Source organism: Pyrus communis, chromosome 11, assembly GCF_041283825.1.
Source record: "Pyrus communis isolate YQ-2024b chromosome 11, ASM4128382v1, whole genome shotgun sequence".
Lineage (NCBI taxonomy): Eukaryota > Viridiplantae > Streptophyta > Magnoliopsida > Rosales > Rosaceae > Pyrus > Pyrus communis.
Genome location: NC_142575.1, coordinates 4,308,778 through 4,329,709, shown reverse-complemented (window position 1 = coordinate 4,329,709; position 20,932 = coordinate 4,308,778). Strand labels below are relative to the sequence as shown.

The following is a 20,932-nucleotide window of genomic DNA, read 5'->3' as shown; positions in this document are numbered from 1 at the left end:
TCACCAGAAAAACAATGCAGAGAATCTGCCAAACGATGGTTGCCCTCGGAAGGTTTTACGGTAACTTTCAGGCTCTTGAAGATGAAACTAGAACACTAAATCCGGAGACCGCCCAACGGAGGCCTTTCTACTCAGAAAGTAGAATTTTATTGATCTCAGACGTATATTTTCGGGTATACAAGCTTAAAAATCTCACTTTCTCAGTTATATACAACACAATATCTCTAACTTAGTTAGATACAATACAACACAATCATATATATCCTATTTGCATCCTGCTGCTATAAATCAATAGCAAAATCAGGTAAAAGAATAAAACTCATACAAAATTAAATAGATTTCATGATCAACTTCCTTCTGTTGACATAATTTCAAGCTCTGCCCACCAAAGTGGTGATAGTTTCGGTGTGGCACCGTCAGGTCCCATGGCTGTGATTTCCCTTAACCTGCCCGTGATCTCTGTCATTGTTGGTCTCTGTTTAGGGTCAGGATGGACGCAATCCTTTATCACTTGAAATAATTCGCTTAGCTCTTCTTCTTGGTAAGAGTTTAGGGTAGGATCCATTATTTCTCTTAAGGATTTATCTCCTTTTAGATAGTGTGACGCCCAGTCTTCAAGAGAACCGTTTTCCACGGAGTATGGAATCCTACCAGTGATTATTTCAAACAATATTACCCCAAAGCTGTAGACATTGCTTTCTGGATCTGTGGACATGGAATCACGAAGCTTCTTGTTAGCGGGTCCCATCTTCGCTGCTGTCACTTCATTCAAGAAGGTGAAATCGGATATTTTGGCTGCGTAGTCTTCGGTCAGGTAGACAGAAGATGATTGCAAGTTCTTCTGTACTAAAGGTGGAGTCAGCTGGTGCATATACTCTAGACAATATGCCATCCCCATGGCTATTCGTAGTCTCATTCCCCAGTCCAGGTGCTCAGCTTCTTTTACTGCAAGACACAAAAATTCGGCATATCAAAACTCTGTATCCTAGCTACATAAGCATTCCTTTTCAGCTAACGTAAGTTGGTCTGTGTCAAAGCATTTTGATTACGAAAATGCTATTGAAGTACAGATTGACAACTTTTCATTACTTTCTTCACAACATGGAGAGAAAGTACTCACTGTGTAGATGCTCAAAAAGTGTTCCATTTGGAGCATACTCGAAAACCATCATTCTTGTGAATGGTTTCTCTTCTTCACAAAACCCGATAAGGTTTACAAAGTTCTTGTGGTTCACTTTGGACAATGTTTCTATCTGTAAAAGCAGGAAAAACACATGTTTATATTAAATATACATCAAAAGAAGTGGCAATTCGGGACTCTTGGACTAAATGGCGCATAAAATTTGATAGATTGTTTGCTGTTTACCTTCTTTCTAAACTGAGCCTCCAAATTTTTAGTCCAGTCTGCAGAAGATTCCATTGTGATTGATGTCACAGCTATTTCAACCCCACTTGAAAGAGTTCCCTTATAAACCTTGCCATCTGAGAGGGATCCAATTACATTACTGAAATCTTCACAAGCTGCCTCAAGTTCTGATCGGTTCAGCTTTGGTACACCTGAAACACAGTTCATCAAGCTGAGCACTCGAACATTGTCGGAGTTTAAGCGAAAATTTGACCGCACCAAATTTAAAGGAATCAGATGTGAATATAAACATACAAATATACATGCATAAGTGTTTAAGTTTGTGTGTGCAGGCTGCAGGGGCCTGAATATTCTCACAAATCTGACCTGTTACAAATGCTTTCTGCAGCTGCCCACTTAAGCCGGTGGCCCAGGGCTTGACGGTAACAACTTTAGTGCTTTGGGCCACAATAATGCCAACAACTGAAAGGAAAATCAATAACGAACCTCCAACAATGCCTGCGCATATCATAACTACACGATGCCTTGAATTGGAGCTGCTTTGAGCCATCTGACTTGGACTTAAAGAAGGGGAAGGAATTGGTTCTGGACTGGACTCTGATGGTGGAATAGTAGTTGTTGGGGGATTTGTTGGGACTGGAGAGGCAGGAGTCGGTGCTACTGAAGGCGAAGGTGAAGGAGCAAGAAAACTACTTGGGGGAGATGCCAAAGGATAATTTGTTGATGGTGATGGTAAGGGGGAATCTAATGATGGTGATGGTGATGGTGATGGTGATGGTGATGGTGATGGTGAAGGTGAAAATATTGTGGGTGGCAATGAGACTGAAAATGGCTGTGGAGATGGTGAAGAAGGCTGATGAAGTGGTGGTGAGGAAGGTGAAGAAGCTGATGTTGATAATGAATTGCGTTTATTTTCTTTAGCCCTTCCAAATCTGGATGGCGCTTTTTCATCTTCTACCTGCTGCAGCCTACGGTAAGCTACATCTTCAGGTTTGGCAGTGCTCCTACCAAACAAACAAAAAAAAAGGTCATCATGGACTGAATGAAGGAAATTATATGTTACAACGTACAAAATTGTTTGTAAATTGTAATGCTTCCCATATTTTTTACAATGCCGAAACATAAAGAACTTTTTGAGAATGAACTGGTTTTTGGTAAATTAGGTCGAAGTTTAAATTTCTTACCAGCTGATAGATCTGCTCATACATAAAGCAGCATCTGTTAGCTGATCCTGATCTACCTGGCATTCCGAAAGCATCTCCAAATGGTGGAGTTCGGCAGGTATGGAACCAAGAAATCTGTTATTGTCAAGTAAACTGCAAGAAGAGTCACAAGATGAGTTTAGTGAAACTGTAAAATCCAAGAAGCAGTAAGATTCGTGAGTGGAAACATCTTGAAAAAGATCTACATACAGAGTAGTAAGAGATGGATTCTTGCTGAAATCAGATGGGAAAGGTCCAGTAAAGTTGTTATATCCCAAGTCCAAAACTTCCAGCTCCATTAACTCTGCAATCTCTTTCGGTATGTTTCCAGTAAACGAATTATTGCGCAAAATACTGCAGTAAAGAAGTACCAGATTCAGATTAATGCCTTGAAGCAAAACGTTGAAAATAAATAGATTTTGAAGAAAAATCATTGGACATGGAACCAGTTATATTCGTACATGGATTTTATGTAAGCTAGCTTCCCTAATTCAGGGGCCAACGTTCCTCCAAGACAAAGATCTTTCAAATTCCTGCAAGTTGATCAATCTTATTTTATTAGGCTAAAAAAACCATGAATTAATATAGGAGATGAAAGAGTCTCCTAAATATATATGATTTCAAAATATAATTGGTAGAAACTCATAGTTTCCATTGATAGATCTTTAAAGATTCGCGCTTTTCCAATCACTTTGAAGCTTCAAGCTAGAACATGGTGAAATGATTTATTCGATGATATACGAAACCCCTCTTCAAATCAAGTTATAATCAGTGCAGAAGTACTTATTCACATTGCAGATTGAGAAGTAAATTATTACTCTAAGCACTTGACAAATTCACAAAAATCATTTCCTATTTTGGCATGGTAGAACTTCAAATGATTTGAGCCGTGTTCCAGTACTCGAAAACAAAGATGCCGAAGCAAAAGATGATAAACAAAATAAATATTTATCAGCAAGTGCCACTCACAAGATGATAACTTTTCCATCCGAGCATTCGACCCCGAACCACGAGCAAGGATCGTCATCTTCTCCACCATTGTTGTTCCAATTCGACAAAGCCCCAAAAGGGTCTGTCACCACCCTGTCCCTGAACCTCAACAACACCACACCTGCATCCAAGCACCACGCATTTATCAGAAACCAAAACCCATTAAGCAGCTGGTTAAAAAAGCCAAATCCCATGAAGCAGCTGATTGAAAACTGTATGGAAATGCAGAAGAACAAGTACTACTAGCTCGTATACCTTCAATGTTGAGAGACCAACACGGGCTCAGATTCTGATGAAACAGTAAAAGAAATACCACCATCACCACTGCCATCCGCCGGTGCTTCAAAAGCCCAGAAAATCTCGACCGTTGATTCATCCCCACGTCAAACAGAATCAAATATTCCCAGGCTGCAACCTTTATACACACAGTAAGAGAAGAGATGTTTTTGAGGGAGTCTCAAGAACGGCAAGAGAAAAGTTGGACAGAGGTGGAAGAAAGCGCGTGCAATCAGAGACTTGTTAAAAATCATTTAACAGTTGGAAAGTTCCATTTTTTTAATGCTTGACCGAAAACTTACCAAAATGGGAACCCGAAAAGGGAATCGAAATATCGGGGAAAGACGACGGAAAGTTGAATGTTTCGGTTCCGCGGCAATTCAGCAACGTTTTGTTTTGCTTGCTTTGTCTTGTAGCCAGCAACCAGCGACTGGTCTCGGGGACATATTTATAGCGCCGTCCTATCGCAGCCACGTGCTGGCCACGTGATATTTTCGGTGAGGCTTCCTTTTCTTTGTTTGTACTTCTTGTAGGATTGAAGATATTTTTCAGTGTGACCGAAATAAAGGTTGGTATACCATGTATTGCGATATATGTATTAAAAAATTAATAACATATAAAAATTTGTAATGTATCATCTGTGTTCTGATTACAATAAAAATTTTTCCCTAGGGTTGCCACTTTCTGCTAGGATCAATTTGTAGTATTTTCCTAGAAATATCATGACCGCCCGTTTGATTTAATCAAAGAGTCCATTTTTCTTCCTTCTGGTATATAATATTCGAAGGGATTTGTTCTTCTTTTTTGATGGTGAGGGTAAAATAAAAGATTAGCTCATAATTTAATCAATTAATATGTATAATGTTTAGTTATCATATCTCTCACCTAAATGAAATTTCATAAGCTCGTATTTATTTTGAAAATTAGTTTAACGCAAAGATATATCATATGAAGATTTAGATTAATATCTGTTTTTAATTATTGTGAATGAAGATGAAATAGTTATAATCATTATCTACATTCTCGTTTGGTGTCTCTAGTTGGCTTGACTTGAAGTGATGAAGAAAATTTATCACTCTTAATCTTACCATTTTTGTAGAGATTATAAGGAATAAGTTTTCTTCATGAGTTCTCCATCTTCTAACTTCACTTCAACAATGCATACATTGTACATATTTTCATTCAACATTCACATAATATATTGAGTTGTCTAACCCTAAACTAATCCTAGACAACGATGGATATTACCATGAAACTTATCTCATACATAAGCATTCTGTTACATAATAAATTAAATAAAAAACCCTTCATTTTCGAGATCATTCCTCTCGTAGTTATCTAAGTTCATACCTTTCTAGGAACCCACCCTGCATTTTACTTAATTGGATACACGTTCGTGTCCCTTTTTTATCTTTTTATTAAATCCCTTTGGAATTAATATAGTGAAAATTCTACGTAATTTCCTTTCTTTTGGTCTCTTCCATTCTGCATAGTGCGAGCCATATTTTTTTCTGTAAGACCGAGCAACTTCATTGACTATTTACACAAGACTCATACCCCAGCTGGTACGTACGTAGGGGGCCTCAATTTTATAAATTAAAATCGATCATCTGGCATCATGCAATTGGTCACAAGGTGGAAATTACATGTTCTCTGCATTTTTTATGTTTTTGGGGCAAGGGCTTGGGGGAGAATCAGTAACTTGAACAAGTCCACATTCCAGTTTCCAATACACGTATTTCACGAACCAGCTTGAGTTCTGGCCTGCACAAGACAACCATTTAACAATTAGTAGCTCATAACGGTCGTATTATTTTGTCTCCACACAGAACAATGATTCAGACCAATTTGTCAAGTTTCGGAAAAAGTGGGCTCTCAATGATCACAACAATAATAATAGTAATAAAAAAAAAAAAATTAATATCTTGATTCCTACTTGGATATGCTTCATGTGGATCTACATTATATATATATATTTGAACATGAAAAAAATAATATAAAAAATAGAACTATATATCGTAGAAAATATCAGATAATTAGCGCCCTAATTATGAAAAGAGTTAAACTGTACAGCTCAAGCAGATACAGTGGTGTTTGGTCAGTAATTAACAGATTTTTTTACAGGTAGGGGAAAGAAGATAGTGAAATATAATCTTTCTGAAAAACTAAGTGGCTGATCTGTAGTGGTTTTCAAGTATCCAAGTTTTTAGTGGATTATTCTTCTTCACCCAGCAACATCTTCTGCAAGTTACAATGACCTTAATGGGGTCCGTTAGGTCTTACTCTCTTTTGAGTGTGCAGCTACGCTGGAAAAGATAATCGCGGCAGTTTGATGTTTGCGTTCTCGTGAGCGACTAATTATAGCATTCTTCGTATTCAAAATACGCAAATATAATTATTTGACATACTTTATGCATATTAATAAGAGAGTTGAAAGTTTCAGGTTGGGTTTATAGTGCACAAGCCATTTGGAGGACAATCCATAACACATACGAAAAAGTGCTACCAAGGGCCTGCCCTCTTATTTGATCAACTTAGATTAGGGTTTCCTCGATCGGGTCTTTTTCCTCTTGAACTAATTTTTATTTCGTGTAACAAACTCACGGAAAAGAAAGGGAAATTAATGCAATATTTATACACATAAAATATAAAATTTTGTTGTACTGATAGAGGCTTTAGGGTTTTCGACCCCATAGCCGGACCACATTAACTTGCTGCTAAATTTTTTTAGGGTTTGTGCATGATTGAGTACTTGGTGGAATTAGACCCATCACCATATGTGGGGCATTTCTGGTCTCCTTCCTTTAAAAATAGACAACACAACCACCTGTTTTTAATGGACAATGTTGGAGGACCTATATTTCCAATGACGTTGGATCAAAATGCAGGACTTTTAAGCCTCTTAGATGAGCTTTGGAGAAGCCAGTTGGTGCGGTCTGGACAATATATCAGTATTCAGTACCATCTTTATTTAAATTACTCTTTAAAAATCAACTTAATTTGAAATCGTTTAATCAATAAACTTGGATGCAATCATGCAAGGGAGTTGGAAGACCAATAACCCTTGGCTACTCAAGGATGAGTAGGAACTCCTTCTCAAAACTCTTCATTTTCGAATCACAAAGTTTTGTGCTTATGATTAGAACCATTCATATTATAAATCACTATGTAAAGATCATCTCTGCAAGAAAGGAATTAAAACTAAGGTCGTTTAGTCAATCTATTGTAGCAAATACATAAATGGTTTGTAATGCTTTTACCAATTAATTTAGTTAATCTGTTTTTATACATTTTGTGGAGTAAAGGACATTCGTTTTAATTAATTTTTTTGCAGTGACAATCTTTATAGAGTGATTTATAATATGAACAGTTCTAATCATAAACACGACAACAAATAATTTTGAGTAGAAACTCCTACTCAAGCTTTTTGAATAGCAAAGTATATTCTAATTAGACGATGGATTATCTAGGAGTCTATCCTTTTGATATAGACTTATAAGAATACATAGTGGAGTTGTTGGCACTTGGTTTGCGACACTATCATCTATGACGATGAATTATATGGAAGTACAATCTTTTTGATATAGACTTAACACCGATAACTCTTGTGGAATAAAGTAAAGACTGAGTATCACGAAACTAAATGATCTTTAAACACGTCGTCTTTACTTGAAGAACAACACCAAAACACTTATAATACTTTAAAATCATTTATAAAAAAGAAAAAAAGAGAGAAGAATAATGCTATTTTAACATGGGAATTGCACATCATCCGGCGTGTACAGCTCCACTTTGATATCAATGGCAAGCCCCTCCTTCTCAAAAGTAAGACCTTTGCCCCCATGATTGAAGTGGTATAAGGTACTATATCACATACATGTGATGTGAGGTGGACCTAAATTTATGCCTGTTTCCCGAAGCTTACGTACGTTTGTTTGTTCAAAATGGCAACCATGTCACATGTGCATTGGTCAGCCTACCCAAACTCATGGCCATATTTGTAAACTGATAAGGTTCGTGTTGGATATTTAATATTAGTTTGAATGAAAAAAATAGTTTGTAAAGTGTTTCATGCAGAGAATGCAACACTTGCCGTATAGTATTCAAAACACATTAGTTGTAACCTTTCCCTAATTTACTTACGGTTATGTCATAGCTAATTGGTTGTCATGGTTAATGAAGTGGTGCAAACTGCAAAGCATCTGTATAGAGTTAGTCATGCTGTTTAGAAAAAGGTACTTGGGTTCTATATAAACCCAATAACACTAAGCCATGAGAGAAGTAGAAAATAACAGAATTAATTACTCTTGAGAAATAGGGTTTCCCCACTCTATTTCTTTCATTCTTCGTTTGTCTACCGAGTCCTGTCTTGAGAGTACGGAATATATAAAGTTCGCCAGAGTTCGAAGATTGAGGTACTTTGACTTCGGATTATAGATTGTTGAATGTTAGGAGACGTGCCTACCGAACCACAAGCACAAGAGTAGGGGCGAAATTCTGTCTTTAGGACATTGCATTTATGCAAGCCTCAATCTCTAAGTTTGTTAGTATTTCTAACTTTCTTTCTAGTTGTTTATATTAATCTTATATATAATTGATGTTGTGAATTTCTTTATGATTAATATTATTAAAATTCTTGTGTTATTTTCATATTTTTTTTATTATTGCTCCAACAATCCAAAGACAGAAACTTTATGGAACAATTAGAAGATATGGATGTGAGAAATCTCATAATGTAGAAAAACTGACATCATAAGATATTGAACGAGTCTAGCCATCAATTGGAAGAAAGAAACACTTCTCTAATATATTTGTAGGTCCCTAAGATCGATGTGCATATATATATATATATATATGTATGTATGTATGTTGTGCTATAAATACATTTCGAGAAAAGGTAGTTATGATTCTATGTGGCTTCCTTTTATTGATCTGGTTTGAGACACACGGTTAAATAAACATATATGATACTCGTTGTGTCAATTTTTTCTACGTTAGAATCAAGATTAAATACTTGAGTTTCAAAATGAGTGGAAATTGTCTAGAATTAAACTCTAAAATTATAATTACGTAGTTAAAACTTTTCAAATTGAAAAGTTGGTTACTCAATGAAACTGTATGCGACTCTCCTACTATGCTTTGATCAGTTTACAGTTTGCATCTCTGGCCAGATAAGAAAACAAAATGAGAACCCATGTATGATTTGAACTAAGTTCGTACGGAAAGGCACGATCGTTTCCATTGTAGGGTCATGGATTTGGTTCATTCAAACTGTAACAATTCGATTACTAGTTATGGAGATGATAGTTCTTTCTCATACTGTAACCTTCGGTAATTGTGATGGTACCCTTTGAATATCATCATTTTGGCTTCATTACTTGAGTAGATGCATGTATCTTTGGGTGAAAAGCCATCATATGATGTTTGTTGCCAAAACCGCAAAGACTTCCACAAATGCTTGAAGCGATGCTTCATGCATACAGTTGTTCTGATGTAACAGAAAGGCAAGCAGAACTATGACATTAATAGTCAGGATGTCTTGTCCTCGTATATAGTCATGGGAAGTTCTTGATCTTCGATATGCGAAGATAAGTACACTTGTGGGCACTGCATGTATATATAAGTATGCATTTTCCCTTTTTGAGTTTGCCTTTAAGGCGCTCTTACGGATGTGAGTTTGATATTTAATTTTTGTTTACTAAACACAATTTCATGAAAAGGCATTTAGTGCTTTTGACCAATATAATCATTTTTTATTGGTGTAGTTGGTGGTTCTAGCAAGTTCATAAGCATTGTTTGGTGTGATGAAATGAATTGATTTGCATATACCAAATGTCTATTAGGCCATTTCATATGAGTGTGAATATGGGCATTGCAACATCAAGTAATTCAACAAGAGTTTTGTCATGAATTACCACATGACGTTGTATCAAGAAGCTTTCATACATGCGGCATCAGAAGTGATGTTCCATTAGTCAAGGCATAAAGCTTCATTATTTGGGATGACGTTGCTCTCTCTCAGTAACATGACTATTAAATTGTGGGGGTCAAGACCTATGTTGAAGGAAATAAAGAGACTTCGAAGGTATTAGAATACTTTGCATAGTCACTCTGATAGGCCAAAGCCTAAACTCAAACAGGGATGACATTCCCTTTGTGAGGGTTCCAAATCCGTCATCCATGGCAATTTGAAAGTAGGCTTAGGATGAAAACCAAGAAGTGATTTGCCTAGAACTGAGTAGTGAGACATATTAAGGCCTAAAATGATAGATAGAGTCTAATATAAGAAGATAGAGTCTATACCTTAATCATTTCCTACTTCTTAAACTAGAAAATGTGATCAATTCAACGATAAAGTTAAGAATTAACCACAATTATGAATGAATTATGGGGGTTCACTTATTTATCTTTGAAATATGAGATTTGCATAAGAAGAATGGAAATGTAATTTGCTAATTGAGCAAGACAATCAAAATGTCATCTCTTGTAATGAGTAATTGTTTAAGGTATGACAAGGTTAGAGACCATCTTACAAATACCTTAAATGTGGGGGAAGTACTTCCTCGTGTTAGCAAATTACTTACAAAAGTCCCAACATATATATACTTTTGAGGACTCAAAATTAAGAAACAACTACTCTCATATGAAATATAATTTCATAAGATAGATTGTGCACACCATTAAAGATAGTCAACCTTAGTGGTACCAATTATTAAAGGTTTGACTAGAGAGTAAGTTGATCATCGAGGAGAATGAGGCTAAAGCCAACATAACTAATGAATCAGCTGGGCAGAAACCTAACTTAGTAGACTGGAGATCCCATATTCTAAGTTCAATAGGCAAACTAGTTAGGCATGATTCAAAGAAGTTAACACACTATATACCTTATTCCTATGGTGGAAGAAGTGTGTTGTCTGCAGAAGTTTTAGTGTGTATATTTTTACTTAATGACATGATATCTTATAAGTAAAAGGAATATAGCAACCTATTCTTAATCAGTGGTCACCTATGTGAGAGTACAAGTGGGTCGCTTATATGAGAATTAGATGGCTAAATTCACTAAAGCTTTCATGAATCCGGGATTTGTTTAGGACCAAAATGAACACAACCGTATAGACCGTAATATATTAGGATTAGTGATGTGTGTTGCTTATTGTCTCGGTTTACTGCTGTGGTGAACAATTCAAGATCTTCCACATCCATTGCGTCACCAAGTAAACCTAATAAGTATTCACTAGGGTAGGTTCAAGTCCAAAAGACACCTCTCCCGATGCATCTTTTGTCTGCCTGTACTCTCAAATTCTTCCTAAATTTTCATTCATGTGGGGGATTGTTGGATATTTAATATTATAATATTTAATTAGTTTGAATGAAAAAATTAGTTTGCAAAGTGTTTCATGCAGAGAATGCAACACTTGCCATGTAGTATTTAAAACATAATAGCTGTAACTTTTCCCTAATTTACTTACAGTTATGTCATAGCTAATTGGCTGTCATGGTTATAGAAATGGTGCGAACCACAAAGCATTTGTAGAGTTAGTCATGCTCTTTAGAAAAAGGCACTTGGGTTCTATATAAACCTAGTAACACTAAGCCATGAGAGAAGTAGAAAATAACAAAATTAATTACTCTTGAGAAATAGAGTTTTCCCACTCTGTTTCTTTCATTCTTCGTTTGTCTTTCGAGTCGTGTCTTGAGAGTACGGAATATATAAAGTTGGCCAGAGTCCGAAGATTGAAGTGCTTTGACTTCGGATTATAGATTGTTGAATCCTGGAAGACGGACGCCTACCGAACTACAAACATAAAAGTAGGGGCAAAATTCTGTATTTAGGACATTGCATTTATGCAAGCCTCAATATCTAAGTTTGTTAGTATTTCTAACTTTCTCTCTAATTGTTTATATTAATCTTATATATAATTGATGTTGTGAATTTCTTTATGATTATTATTATTGGAATTCTTGTGTTATTTTCATATTTTTTATTATTGCTCTTCAGTTTTGTTTTCGGCTAGCTCGAAACGAGGAGAAAAGAACCGAGCTTGAGCTTTGGTACGTAGGATCACAAAGTTCAATTCTTGAACATAAGGGATGCATTGGACTGAACTATACCACATACCTCATCTTCTACCTCAGTTTTTCCTAAAACTTAACCATACGCTATCAAAATTAATGGAGGTTCATTATACAATTTGTATACATTTTTTTTTCTATGTTAACTCCTTAATCACAACGTATACCGTACATGTACGTTCAAAGATTTCTAAGGTAAGAAACAAAGATGGGTATATTCCTAAAACGATTTACCCATGCTCTCATAGTCCTTTATTAAACTAGTGATATTTGACCTAATAATTTTCAAAAGAGAGAATAAGGGGTGAGCATCAAATGTGCAACTTCTCCAACATACAACTTGTACTAGTACTTGTTCCAACCTCATGTTAATACAAGCAAAATGCGCCTTGGGCTTTGTATTTTTGGGCTTTGACTTTTGATTTTAATGAAATTCCAAATGCATGATCATCTATTGTTAATTCGCAATTTCTAATGCGGACAACACTTTGCGGACGAATTGTAGTTCGCTAGATGAAAATTGAACAGCTGAAAACGAATCCATCATAATGAGCTTAGGATAAACCATAATTAATTGTATTTTCTTGTGAGAAATTAGATCGTGTAACCAAGATTCTATTAGCGTAACTATCCAACGAGTGCATATCACTTGGCCAAGTATCCAAAGTGAGATAAAAAAAATCATTTAATATGGTGATGGGCACTATGTGGCCCTAAAAAGAGCAATAAGTCGGTAATAAGCAGATACTAGAGGCCACTATGGAACGGTGATGCCACTACGATGGTGTCTTCATCAGAAGATAGATTTAGACTCCATTTTGAGCCTTGTTCTTGAGCCAAAATCTAGGATAGTTGGCATGAGAAAAGGGCGCATGCTATGCCTGAAGTTTGGAACTGTTGTGATAGAACCCTAATACGTAGAAGGAAGAAAGTGCAGAAAAAGGAAATAAAAGCAAAGAAATTAAATTCATTCATTTCATTCATGCCTTCAGTGAAGGTTCATAGTTTTATATCATATTTGGTAGAAGCCTAGAAGCATCTAATTCTCAAACCAAATGTCATTAGATTCAAAGATTGTCTAACATGATATCGGGGCTCTAATTACATTCAATCTTCTCCACATCTAAAATCTAAATGTCCCTTCACGCACAAAACGAGATATGGACATAGGAAGGAGGATGTTGGCTTTGGTTTAGGGTCATAGCCATTCTACCAATCACATGCTTGAATCACGCAGCGAAGTTTTAGTCATTGATGCATTTCGTCCAACACGCGGTTTGGTTCTTTTTTTTTTTTTTTTTTTTAAAGGATGGATTTACTACAAGTTCATCCAATTGTGAAATGAATTGGAGCACTTTTGAGGGGATACATACAAAGAAAAAAAATAAATTAGATACAACAAGGTTAAACAATTTAGTCTATATCCAATTCAACGCAAGGATCATGAACAAGAAAAATATAGTTTATCATCCAAGAATACTTCTTGTTATGATTATATGCTTACTGTTTTTTAAATATTGAACTTGTTGGATGGATGTACTTGGTGTATTCTTCTACTTCTATTTTTTCATTTTATCATTCTTTTATTATCCATACAAGTATAGTTTTTTTAAATGTAAATATGCACTTATTCACAAGATATATAATAAATTTACATAAATCCGCCTAGACGCCTGCCTAGACCCCGCCCAGCTGCCTAGGCCCCTTGCCCGCCATCCGACTAGCTAGCGCCTAGCGGTTTTTAGGACCTTGTCGCCAGCTAAAATGTGTTGCATATATGTCAACAAATATTAACATATGTCGAAGTAAGATGATGGTTGTTATCAAGAGAATTTATCTAGTACTCTTGAAGCAACATGCCGAGTGCTACCAAGATATACCTAGCATGCATTACACCAAACACTCAGTGGGCACAAAAGACTCATACCAACATTTGAAGGGTTCTCGAAAGATCTTCCCATGTATGTGCATTCACCACTACGTACATACATATACAAAAATGAAAAATATAACATCGGACTCACTTATCTGTCTAAGGTTTTTATGGTTTTGATAGGATGTTGGTTTATTATTTATGGTTTGGGGTAAACATGTTGAACTTGTGCATGCAAACCCTAAAAGATCATCCCTTTTAGGCAAATAATAATTCCACATTCAAAAACAACAACAATTTTTTGGCCACCGAAGATAATTTTGCGCGCCAAAAGTTCATAATCCATGCACCTCAAAATTTCGTAAAAATTAAAAGAGAGAGTAAATAATAAAATTCAGGAAGTAAAAAATGTACTTCAACTAAGCTTAAATATCATAATCAAAGTTAGCTGACATTAACCTTCATAATCCATAATTAGGGTGCCAACTTAGCCACACCCCCACATGCGCCGGGCCTACACATTCTTACAGGCCCAACAACATTTTTTAATAAAAAAACTACAAAAACTCCTCTCACCAACAAAAAAAAACGAAAATTAAATTCCAAGTGGGGCTTTTTGCCCTTCTCTTTTTTTTTTCTTTTTTTTTTTCACATTTTCTCTCCGATTTTTGTTATTTCTAATTTAGATGTAAAATTACTAAATTAGAGCGGCGCACACGAACAAGAAGGGCACCTGATGAGACCGTTTTCGTTGCACGACGTACAACTCTTGAAGGCGTTCTTCTCAGAGTACAACTTGTGACTGCCGCTACACACGGCGCACAGAATAAATCTGTACCCGCCGCACGTGTCGCATAAGCCCGGTTCCTGTGCGGGCAAGCCTTCCACGAACTTCTTGAGCTCGCCGGCCTCGTGCAAATTTCTCACCTCGTCGGCCCCACCTACGTACCTCCCGCCAATGAAAACCCTCGGCAATGTCAACTTAGTTTGTTGACCGATAATCTGCTGCAGCTCGGTTAAGAACCGGTGGTCCATCGCTAGATCTCGTTCGTCCAATGATACGCGAAACCCTCGGAGAATCGATCGGACGGTCTTACAGTCCTCGAACGTAGGCCGCACGACACGTAGGCTCGTGAAGTAAACGACAATGCGCTTCTCCGCCCCCGGGATGGAGCTGATGGACGGCTCAGATTGTTTTGTGGAGATTCCATCGTCGGGTTGGGGTTTGGGCTGGGGCTGGGCGGGTGGGCGAGTTGACCAGGCGCGGAGGAGGGAATTGGCGACTCGGACGCGGTGGAAAATAGCAGAGGCTTTTTTGGTGGCGGCGGCGGTTGTCGGTTGTAGAGAGTGGTCGTTGGTTTCGTCGGCGCAGAGGTTTTGGATGTCTTTGAAGGAGGAGAAGGAGAAGGGGGAGGATGGGGATTGCGTGTCGTGAATCTGAACCGTTGATTTGCTCCACGACCGCCACATTTGAGGGTTGGGATCAGAAGTTGGACTTTAGCTAGCAAAAACCCAGATGAAGAACTGATAATAAAAGATAGAAACTTTATGAATCGGGTTGAAAAACAGAAGAAATATGATTTGGGTTTGCTCTGCCTTTTGATTTTATGGGATTTTTTGGGGGGATTGATGTTGGTTTCTGGGTTTTGCTTTGCTTAAAGCAAAGGCCTTGGTGATTGAAATTTGAAAGGGAGATCTGCAAAGTTGTGGAGAGCTTTCTATAGAGAGAGAGAGAGAGAGAGAGAGAGAGAGAGAGGAGGGAAGGGAGGGATTGGATTGCATAGATAGGTAAAATGATGGGGTTGTAGGGTAGGGGGGGGGGGTGGTTAGGCAGTTGGTTAAGTTAGTTGAGAGAGGTGGTGTGTTTTGTTTATTGCCTTAATGGGGGTTTAGGGGGGGAAGGGGAGGGATGAGAGGTTGTAATTAGTGAGATGGGTAATTGGGATTTAGAGCCTAATTATAGATGAGAGGTCCTGTGTTTAGGAGATGGGTAACTTTTGCCTAATTTTCCATAGAAAAATTTTGTATGTGGACCTGGTCAAGATTGTTCCTTGTATGTTTTGTGTCACACAACTATGGCCTATATTTGGGGAACTTTATTTATCTTGGGTGGATTCAGAATGAGGTTTAGAGGGAGAAAATTGCTTGAGCGTAAGAGTTGGTAATGACTGATGACTGATGCCAAGACATTTTTAAGCTTGAATTGCACTTAACATGACTGAAAACGCTTCTAAAATATTATGAGATTTATTTTGGAGTTTACTATTTAATCAAGCTTGTGCATTTATTCTTATTCATTTATCAAATTTGATGTTTATCGATTCATTTACTTTTACCATTGTAGATATGTGTGAATTTTACGAATTTATAGTGAATTTTACACTGAGAAGTACACAAGTTGAAGATCAATTATGGTTCGTTTGGAAGTGCTTTTTAAAATAACTGAAAACATTTTTAGAGAAAATGTTTTTGAGTTTTAAAAGCTGTCACATCCCCGCCCGGGCGAGACCACTTCCCAGGCCTTCTCCACCACTGTAGCACGATATTATCCGCTTTGGGCCTCGACCACGCCCTCACGGTTTTGTTTCTGGGAACTCACACGAGAACTTCCCAATGGGTCACCCATCATGAGATTGCTCTCGTACGCTACTCGCTTAACTTCGAAGTTCCGATGGAACCCGAAGCCAGTGAGCTCCCAAAAGGCCTCGTGCTAGGTAGGGATGGGAATATACATTTAAGGATCACTCCCTTGGGCGATGTGGGATGTCACAATCCACCCCCCTTAGGGGCCCAACATTCTCGTCGGCACACATGCAGCCAGGGTTAGGCTCTGATACCAATTGTCACATCCCAGCCCAAGGCGGATCACTTCCCAGGCCCGCTCCACCATCGTAGCACGATATTGTCCGCTTTGGGCTTACCATTCCCTCACGATTTTGTTTTTGGGAACTCACGAGCAACTTCCCAGTGGGTCACCCATCATGGGATTGCTCTAGCCCCCTTCTCGCTTAACTTCGGAGTTCCTACAGAACCCGAAGCCAGTGAGCTCCCAAAAGGCCTCGTGCTAGGTAGGCATGAGAATATACATTTAAGAATCACTCCCCTGGGCGATGTGGGATGTCACAAAAGCACTTAAAATGTTTCCTGTAAGAAACACTAGTTTTTTGAGTACTTTTCTAAGATTCACTTGCACTTTTGCTTAGAATTGATATCAAAGACATTTTCACTAAAAACGATTTCAATCATTTTAAAATACTTTCAAACCAGCATTTAGTATAGATGTATGTGAATGTTAATGTGAGATTTATGGTACATGCCTATGCCTTAAAAGCTTTGTATCAAAATCATGTGCTTATTTATCTAAATGACCAGCACAAGATCCGGCTAAGCAACAGCTTGTTTAGATTATTCTGGAACCATATATTTTTGGGTGGTGGTAGATCACACTTACTCATAAGCTTAAATTATTCAATCACAGGAGCGTGCTGATTTTCTTGCCAGCCCATTAATAGCAAGCAAAGCACATTTGACATTATATGCTTGCCAAAATCTTCACCTGTTCACATTAGCACAACTAAACCAATTGTGTTCCAAGTGGTGGATTTACTGGATTGCTGAATAGAGTTTTTTTCTTTAATTTACTGTAGTTCGGATTTAAATTCTTTTTTCTATTTATAGTTTAAATGAATTTAATGTAAGTTATTTACTGTTTGTCTAAAGAAAAAACTAAGAACAATTACATTGCACACTCTTACATTTATGTTTTTGTTTCTATTTTCATTACATATCCACATACAAATATACTTTTTCTCAAAACACAACGTCTGTTATACTTTGAAGGCTTGTCGAATTGAGAAAATGTCATTTGTAGTCAATTTTTTTTTTTTTTTTTTTTTTTTTTTTTCACTTTGATCCATTTTATTGCCATGTAGGGTACCCTAAAGTCTCTAAACTTTACATGGTGAGACTAACCCTAAATATCAACTGTGTCAATAAATAAGATCAATGTTGTAGAAATTTAATTATGAGTGAGATTGTCTGAGCGCATCCATCCTTAAAGAAACACGACATCGAAAATAATAATCTTTGTCTATATAAACGATTTGAAAGGAAATCGAATGAAGGACATCCGATACAAGGTTAAATATAGTTTGACACTAAGCCTGAAGTTATAGGAGAATAATAATAAGAGAGGAGAGGGTGAATGAGTAGCAATGATGCATCCAACATGTGTAATGAGGGACCATATATGCATAATTAACTGCAGACTGTAGTGGAGACAATACACGTTTGGTAGTTCTGAAAGGCTGAATAAATCTGGTGTTTCCTAAAGCAAAAGTTAGAAAAGTAGAAAAGCCACCAACTTGGTGGATTCTGAAAAGTTCACATGGGGGTAGAAGAAGTGAGTAACAAAGCTATGGACTTCACATGCTTGATTTGATTGACCATTGAAGAAGTTATAGAACAGCCTAGAGATCCTCTTTCATGTGAAACCAAAACTCTGGGGTTTTAGGGTTTTTGTGCACCCAAATTAAGGTATGTATTTCATTTCTTCTGTCTGGGAGTCTGAGAGCTGGCAAAAATTCCTTGCATGGTTTTGGTCCAAGTTCTACAGCAACAAATGACCAGATCTGGTTGACCTCAACCTGTCAAAACACTGTCATATATGGTACTTTTATTATATTATTGTTAATACAACTGATTTAATTAATGTATTTTTATTAGTTTAGTTTCGTAAATTAAAAAAGAGGGTTACCTTTTTTTCCTAGACAATTTAGTAATGAGTTTATTGATTGCATGTTCTTATAGTCAGTGTAATTCCTTAATTTATTGTAGAAAAATGTGTTGGAATGTACCCTTGTCCGTGAATGAAACAAGAATATCATCAAACAGACAGAAAAACCCTCAACTGTTGCTGATGGTGGGTTTTTATTGATCAAGTGAAGATTATATCCTTGGCGCAATTAAACTTCATAAAAGTAAGGCTTTCTTTAGGCACACATAGTAAAGATTAGTGTTTGAAATTTCTTCGATACAGTTGATATTTTCAGCTAAAATTGACAGACTTCGTCGATGTTTTCCAACATATTAGATAAATATCGACAAACTGTTATACGACATTCCTTAAAGTTTCATTTTAATTTTTCACATTTTTGAACAAATTTTCATCATTTCTATTTAAGACAATCGATATTAATATTAATAAGCCCATTAGTAGTTCCATAAATTTGTATATCGAAATTTATACTAATACCATTATTTTAAACAATGATAAAGACTAAACCCACATATGGTGACATAGCCAAGCTCGATTAACAGAAAACAATAAAAAACAAAAACAAAAGCAAACTTAAAACTACAAAACTCTCGTAGAAAGAATCCACAAACTCCGCAAAACAATCTCAAATAGAGTGCATGCAATTTATTTGAGTCGAACTACAAGTACAAAATGCATAGATTCGGTCTTATCAAAATACAACGGTCTTTCCTTTTTTATTTTCTCACACTAGTCAAATTTGTATTACGTGCGGAAAATCCGTAAATTACTTTTGTACCCATCCTAAAAGGAATTAATCTCAACCTCTCTGTATAATCCAATTCGTTTACCGTATTTGCTTCACTCACTCTCATCGGTTATATAATTGGGTACTCATCGTCCTATCCATTCACCCATATTTTCTTAGTTATCTCAATTTTCTTTCATCCCAGCTCAAGTTTTTCAATTTTGCTCATCATGATGATAGCATCGATGTGACTCGACTTCGTGGCAGAAATCCAGTTCTGCTGCTAGTTTGAATCTTAACCATGTAAGTAGTGAGGGCGGTGAGTTGATGAGCTCATCCTTTTGTCATCAATGTCACTCGTCACCTCACTGCCCCTTGGTTCACACACAAGCCCTTAACCCTAGCGGCATGAGTCTTCTTCATTGTCATCATCATCACCACGGCGCCTCATGCCTAGTTCTGCTCCCGGCGGCTAGTTTAGCCCAAGCCGGAGGCTAGCGGTTTCTGCGAGGCAGTTGCACATAGGGTATGCATCCATACCATGATTTGACATTGATCCGGTCCAGTGATGCCTAACTTATCTCTTGCAGAAGCAGCAAGCCTCCTCTTCTTGGTGATCTTGGTCATGAGGTTTTGAGAACCTACATATCAAGATGTTGTAAGAACTAATTATCTTCTGAGAGGAACCACAAAAGTTGATTTTTGGGTCTTTTTTCCCGAAATTTATTTTATCATTTTTTTTTGTAGGTTTAAGTTTAACTGGATAAAAATGGCGTTGGCTCTTGGCTGGTAATTTGGAGTCACAATAATTAAAGCATTCAACGTTTGTGGTTTATTTCATTACGTGGATCACCAAAAGAGAAGGGCCTGCTGAGGCTGCTGGTGATCTGTTTGGAATAACTGGATTAATGTCAAACAGGACGTGGATGCGGACTCTACGTGATAAGAGCCCCATCCGATTCTGGCTTAGACATTAGACCAAGCTGGCCGTTTGAAGCGGAACTAGGCATGCAAGAGAGGTCACGGTGATGGTTATGGCAATGAGAGGAAGACTCTTGCTGCTAGTGCTAGGTTAACAATGTGTTGTGTGTGTTTCCTAACAGGCAGTATGGTGGGAAGGTGCAATGATGACAAAGGGTTGAGTCCATCAACCCAGTGCCCGCATCATGACTTATCTGATCGATTAAGATTCAAAGAAGAGAAGAACTGGAATTTCTCACAGGAAGTGGAGTCACATCAATGCTGTCATTGTGGTGATGGGTGGCAAAGAAACAAATTAGTGATGGGATAAGACTAGATTAAGAAACTTAAGAAGTTGGTTGATGAAAGAAAATTGAGGAAGTATGGGTGCATCGGGAGGAAAATGAGTACTCAATTATGTTTGGATTTTGTGATTTTAATTAAAGAGTAGTTATACTTATTGAGTATTACTATTGTGTTTGTTCTTTTATTTATGAATTTTTTTTATATTTTTTTTTATCGCAGTGGTGTTTGAATTTGACCGAATTAACTTCTCATTTTTGGTCCTTCACTTTTGAAAACGATTAATCTTATCCTTGAGTTTCAATGCCACACATCAAACTTTGGATTGCAGTAACTGTGGAGATTTACATACATTTTTAAGTGTTCTTTCGGAACTGTTGAGTTA

General features: G+C 37.1%; 2 protein-coding genes and 1 long non-coding RNA gene across 4 annotated transcripts; 1 reads left to right on the top strand and 2 right to left on the bottom strand.

The window, feature by feature from the left end:
* Nucleotides 1-124: 124 nt before the first annotated feature.
* On the bottom strand, nucleotides 125-4,266 carry LOC137741715 (Protein kinase superfamily protein). 2 transcript variants are annotated; one of them, XM_068481423.2, is made up of 10 exons: nucleotides 4,137-4,266; nucleotides 3,814-3,973; nucleotides 3,538-3,679; nucleotides 3,030-3,101; nucleotides 2,779-2,922; nucleotides 2,551-2,682; nucleotides 1,733-2,370; nucleotides 1,367-1,557; nucleotides 1,121-1,253; nucleotides 125-945 (listed from the first exon to the last, which is right to left on the bottom strand). In XM_068481423.2, the coding sequence occupies exons 2-10, from the start codon at nucleotides 3,932-3,934 to the stop codon at nucleotides 347-349; spliced, it is 2,172 nt and encodes a 723-aa protein (XP_068337524.2). In that variant the 5' UTR covers nucleotides 3,935-3,973; nucleotides 4,137-4,266; the 3' UTR covers nucleotides 125-346. The 2 variants fall into 2 exon arrangements, with proteins under 2 accessions (XP_068337524.2, XP_088535462.1); XM_088679336.1 differs by lacking the exon at nucleotides 4,137-4,266 and having other exon boundaries at nucleotides 3,814-4,126.
* A 10,072-nt stretch (nucleotides 4,267-14,338) lies between these two features.
* On the bottom strand, nucleotides 14,339-15,391 carry LOC137741717 (Glutaredoxin family protein). Its single transcript, XM_068481425.2, has one exon. It carries the CDS (start codon nucleotides 15,248-15,250, stop codon nucleotides 14,483-14,485), a length of 768 nt encoding a protein of 255 aa, XP_068337526.2. The 5' UTR covers nucleotides 15,251-15,391; the 3' UTR covers nucleotides 14,339-14,482.
* Nucleotides 15,392-19,464: 4,073 nt separating this feature from the next.
* LOC148692704 (uncharacterized) lies at nucleotides 19,465-20,711 on the top strand. Its single transcript, XR_015953147.1, has 2 exons — nucleotides 19,465-19,942; nucleotides 20,032-20,711. It is a non-coding gene; the product is annotated as an uncharacterized LOC148692704 (long non-coding RNA).
* The last annotated feature ends 221 nt before the right edge of the window (nucleotides 20,712-20,932 follow it).

Bases quoted from the DNA above. Each gene is read 5' to 3' on its own strand.
- LOC137741715 (XM_068481423.2), bottom strand. From the start codon at position 3,934: ATGAATCAACGGTCGAGATTTTCTGGGCTTTTGAAGCACCGGCGGATG. The intron at 1,254-1,366 runs GTAAACAGCAAA...CTGCTTTTACAG, and splicing joins AGGCTCAGTTTAGAAAGAAG to ATAGAAACATTGTCCAAAGT. The intron at 946-1,120 runs GTGAGTACTTTC...TGTGTCTTGCAG, and splicing joins ACTTTTTGAGCATCTACACA to TAAAAGAAGCTGAGCACCTG.
- LOC137741717 (XM_068481425.2), bottom strand. From the start codon at position 15,250: ATGTGGCGGTCGTGGAGCAAATCAACGGTTCAGATTCACGACACGCAA.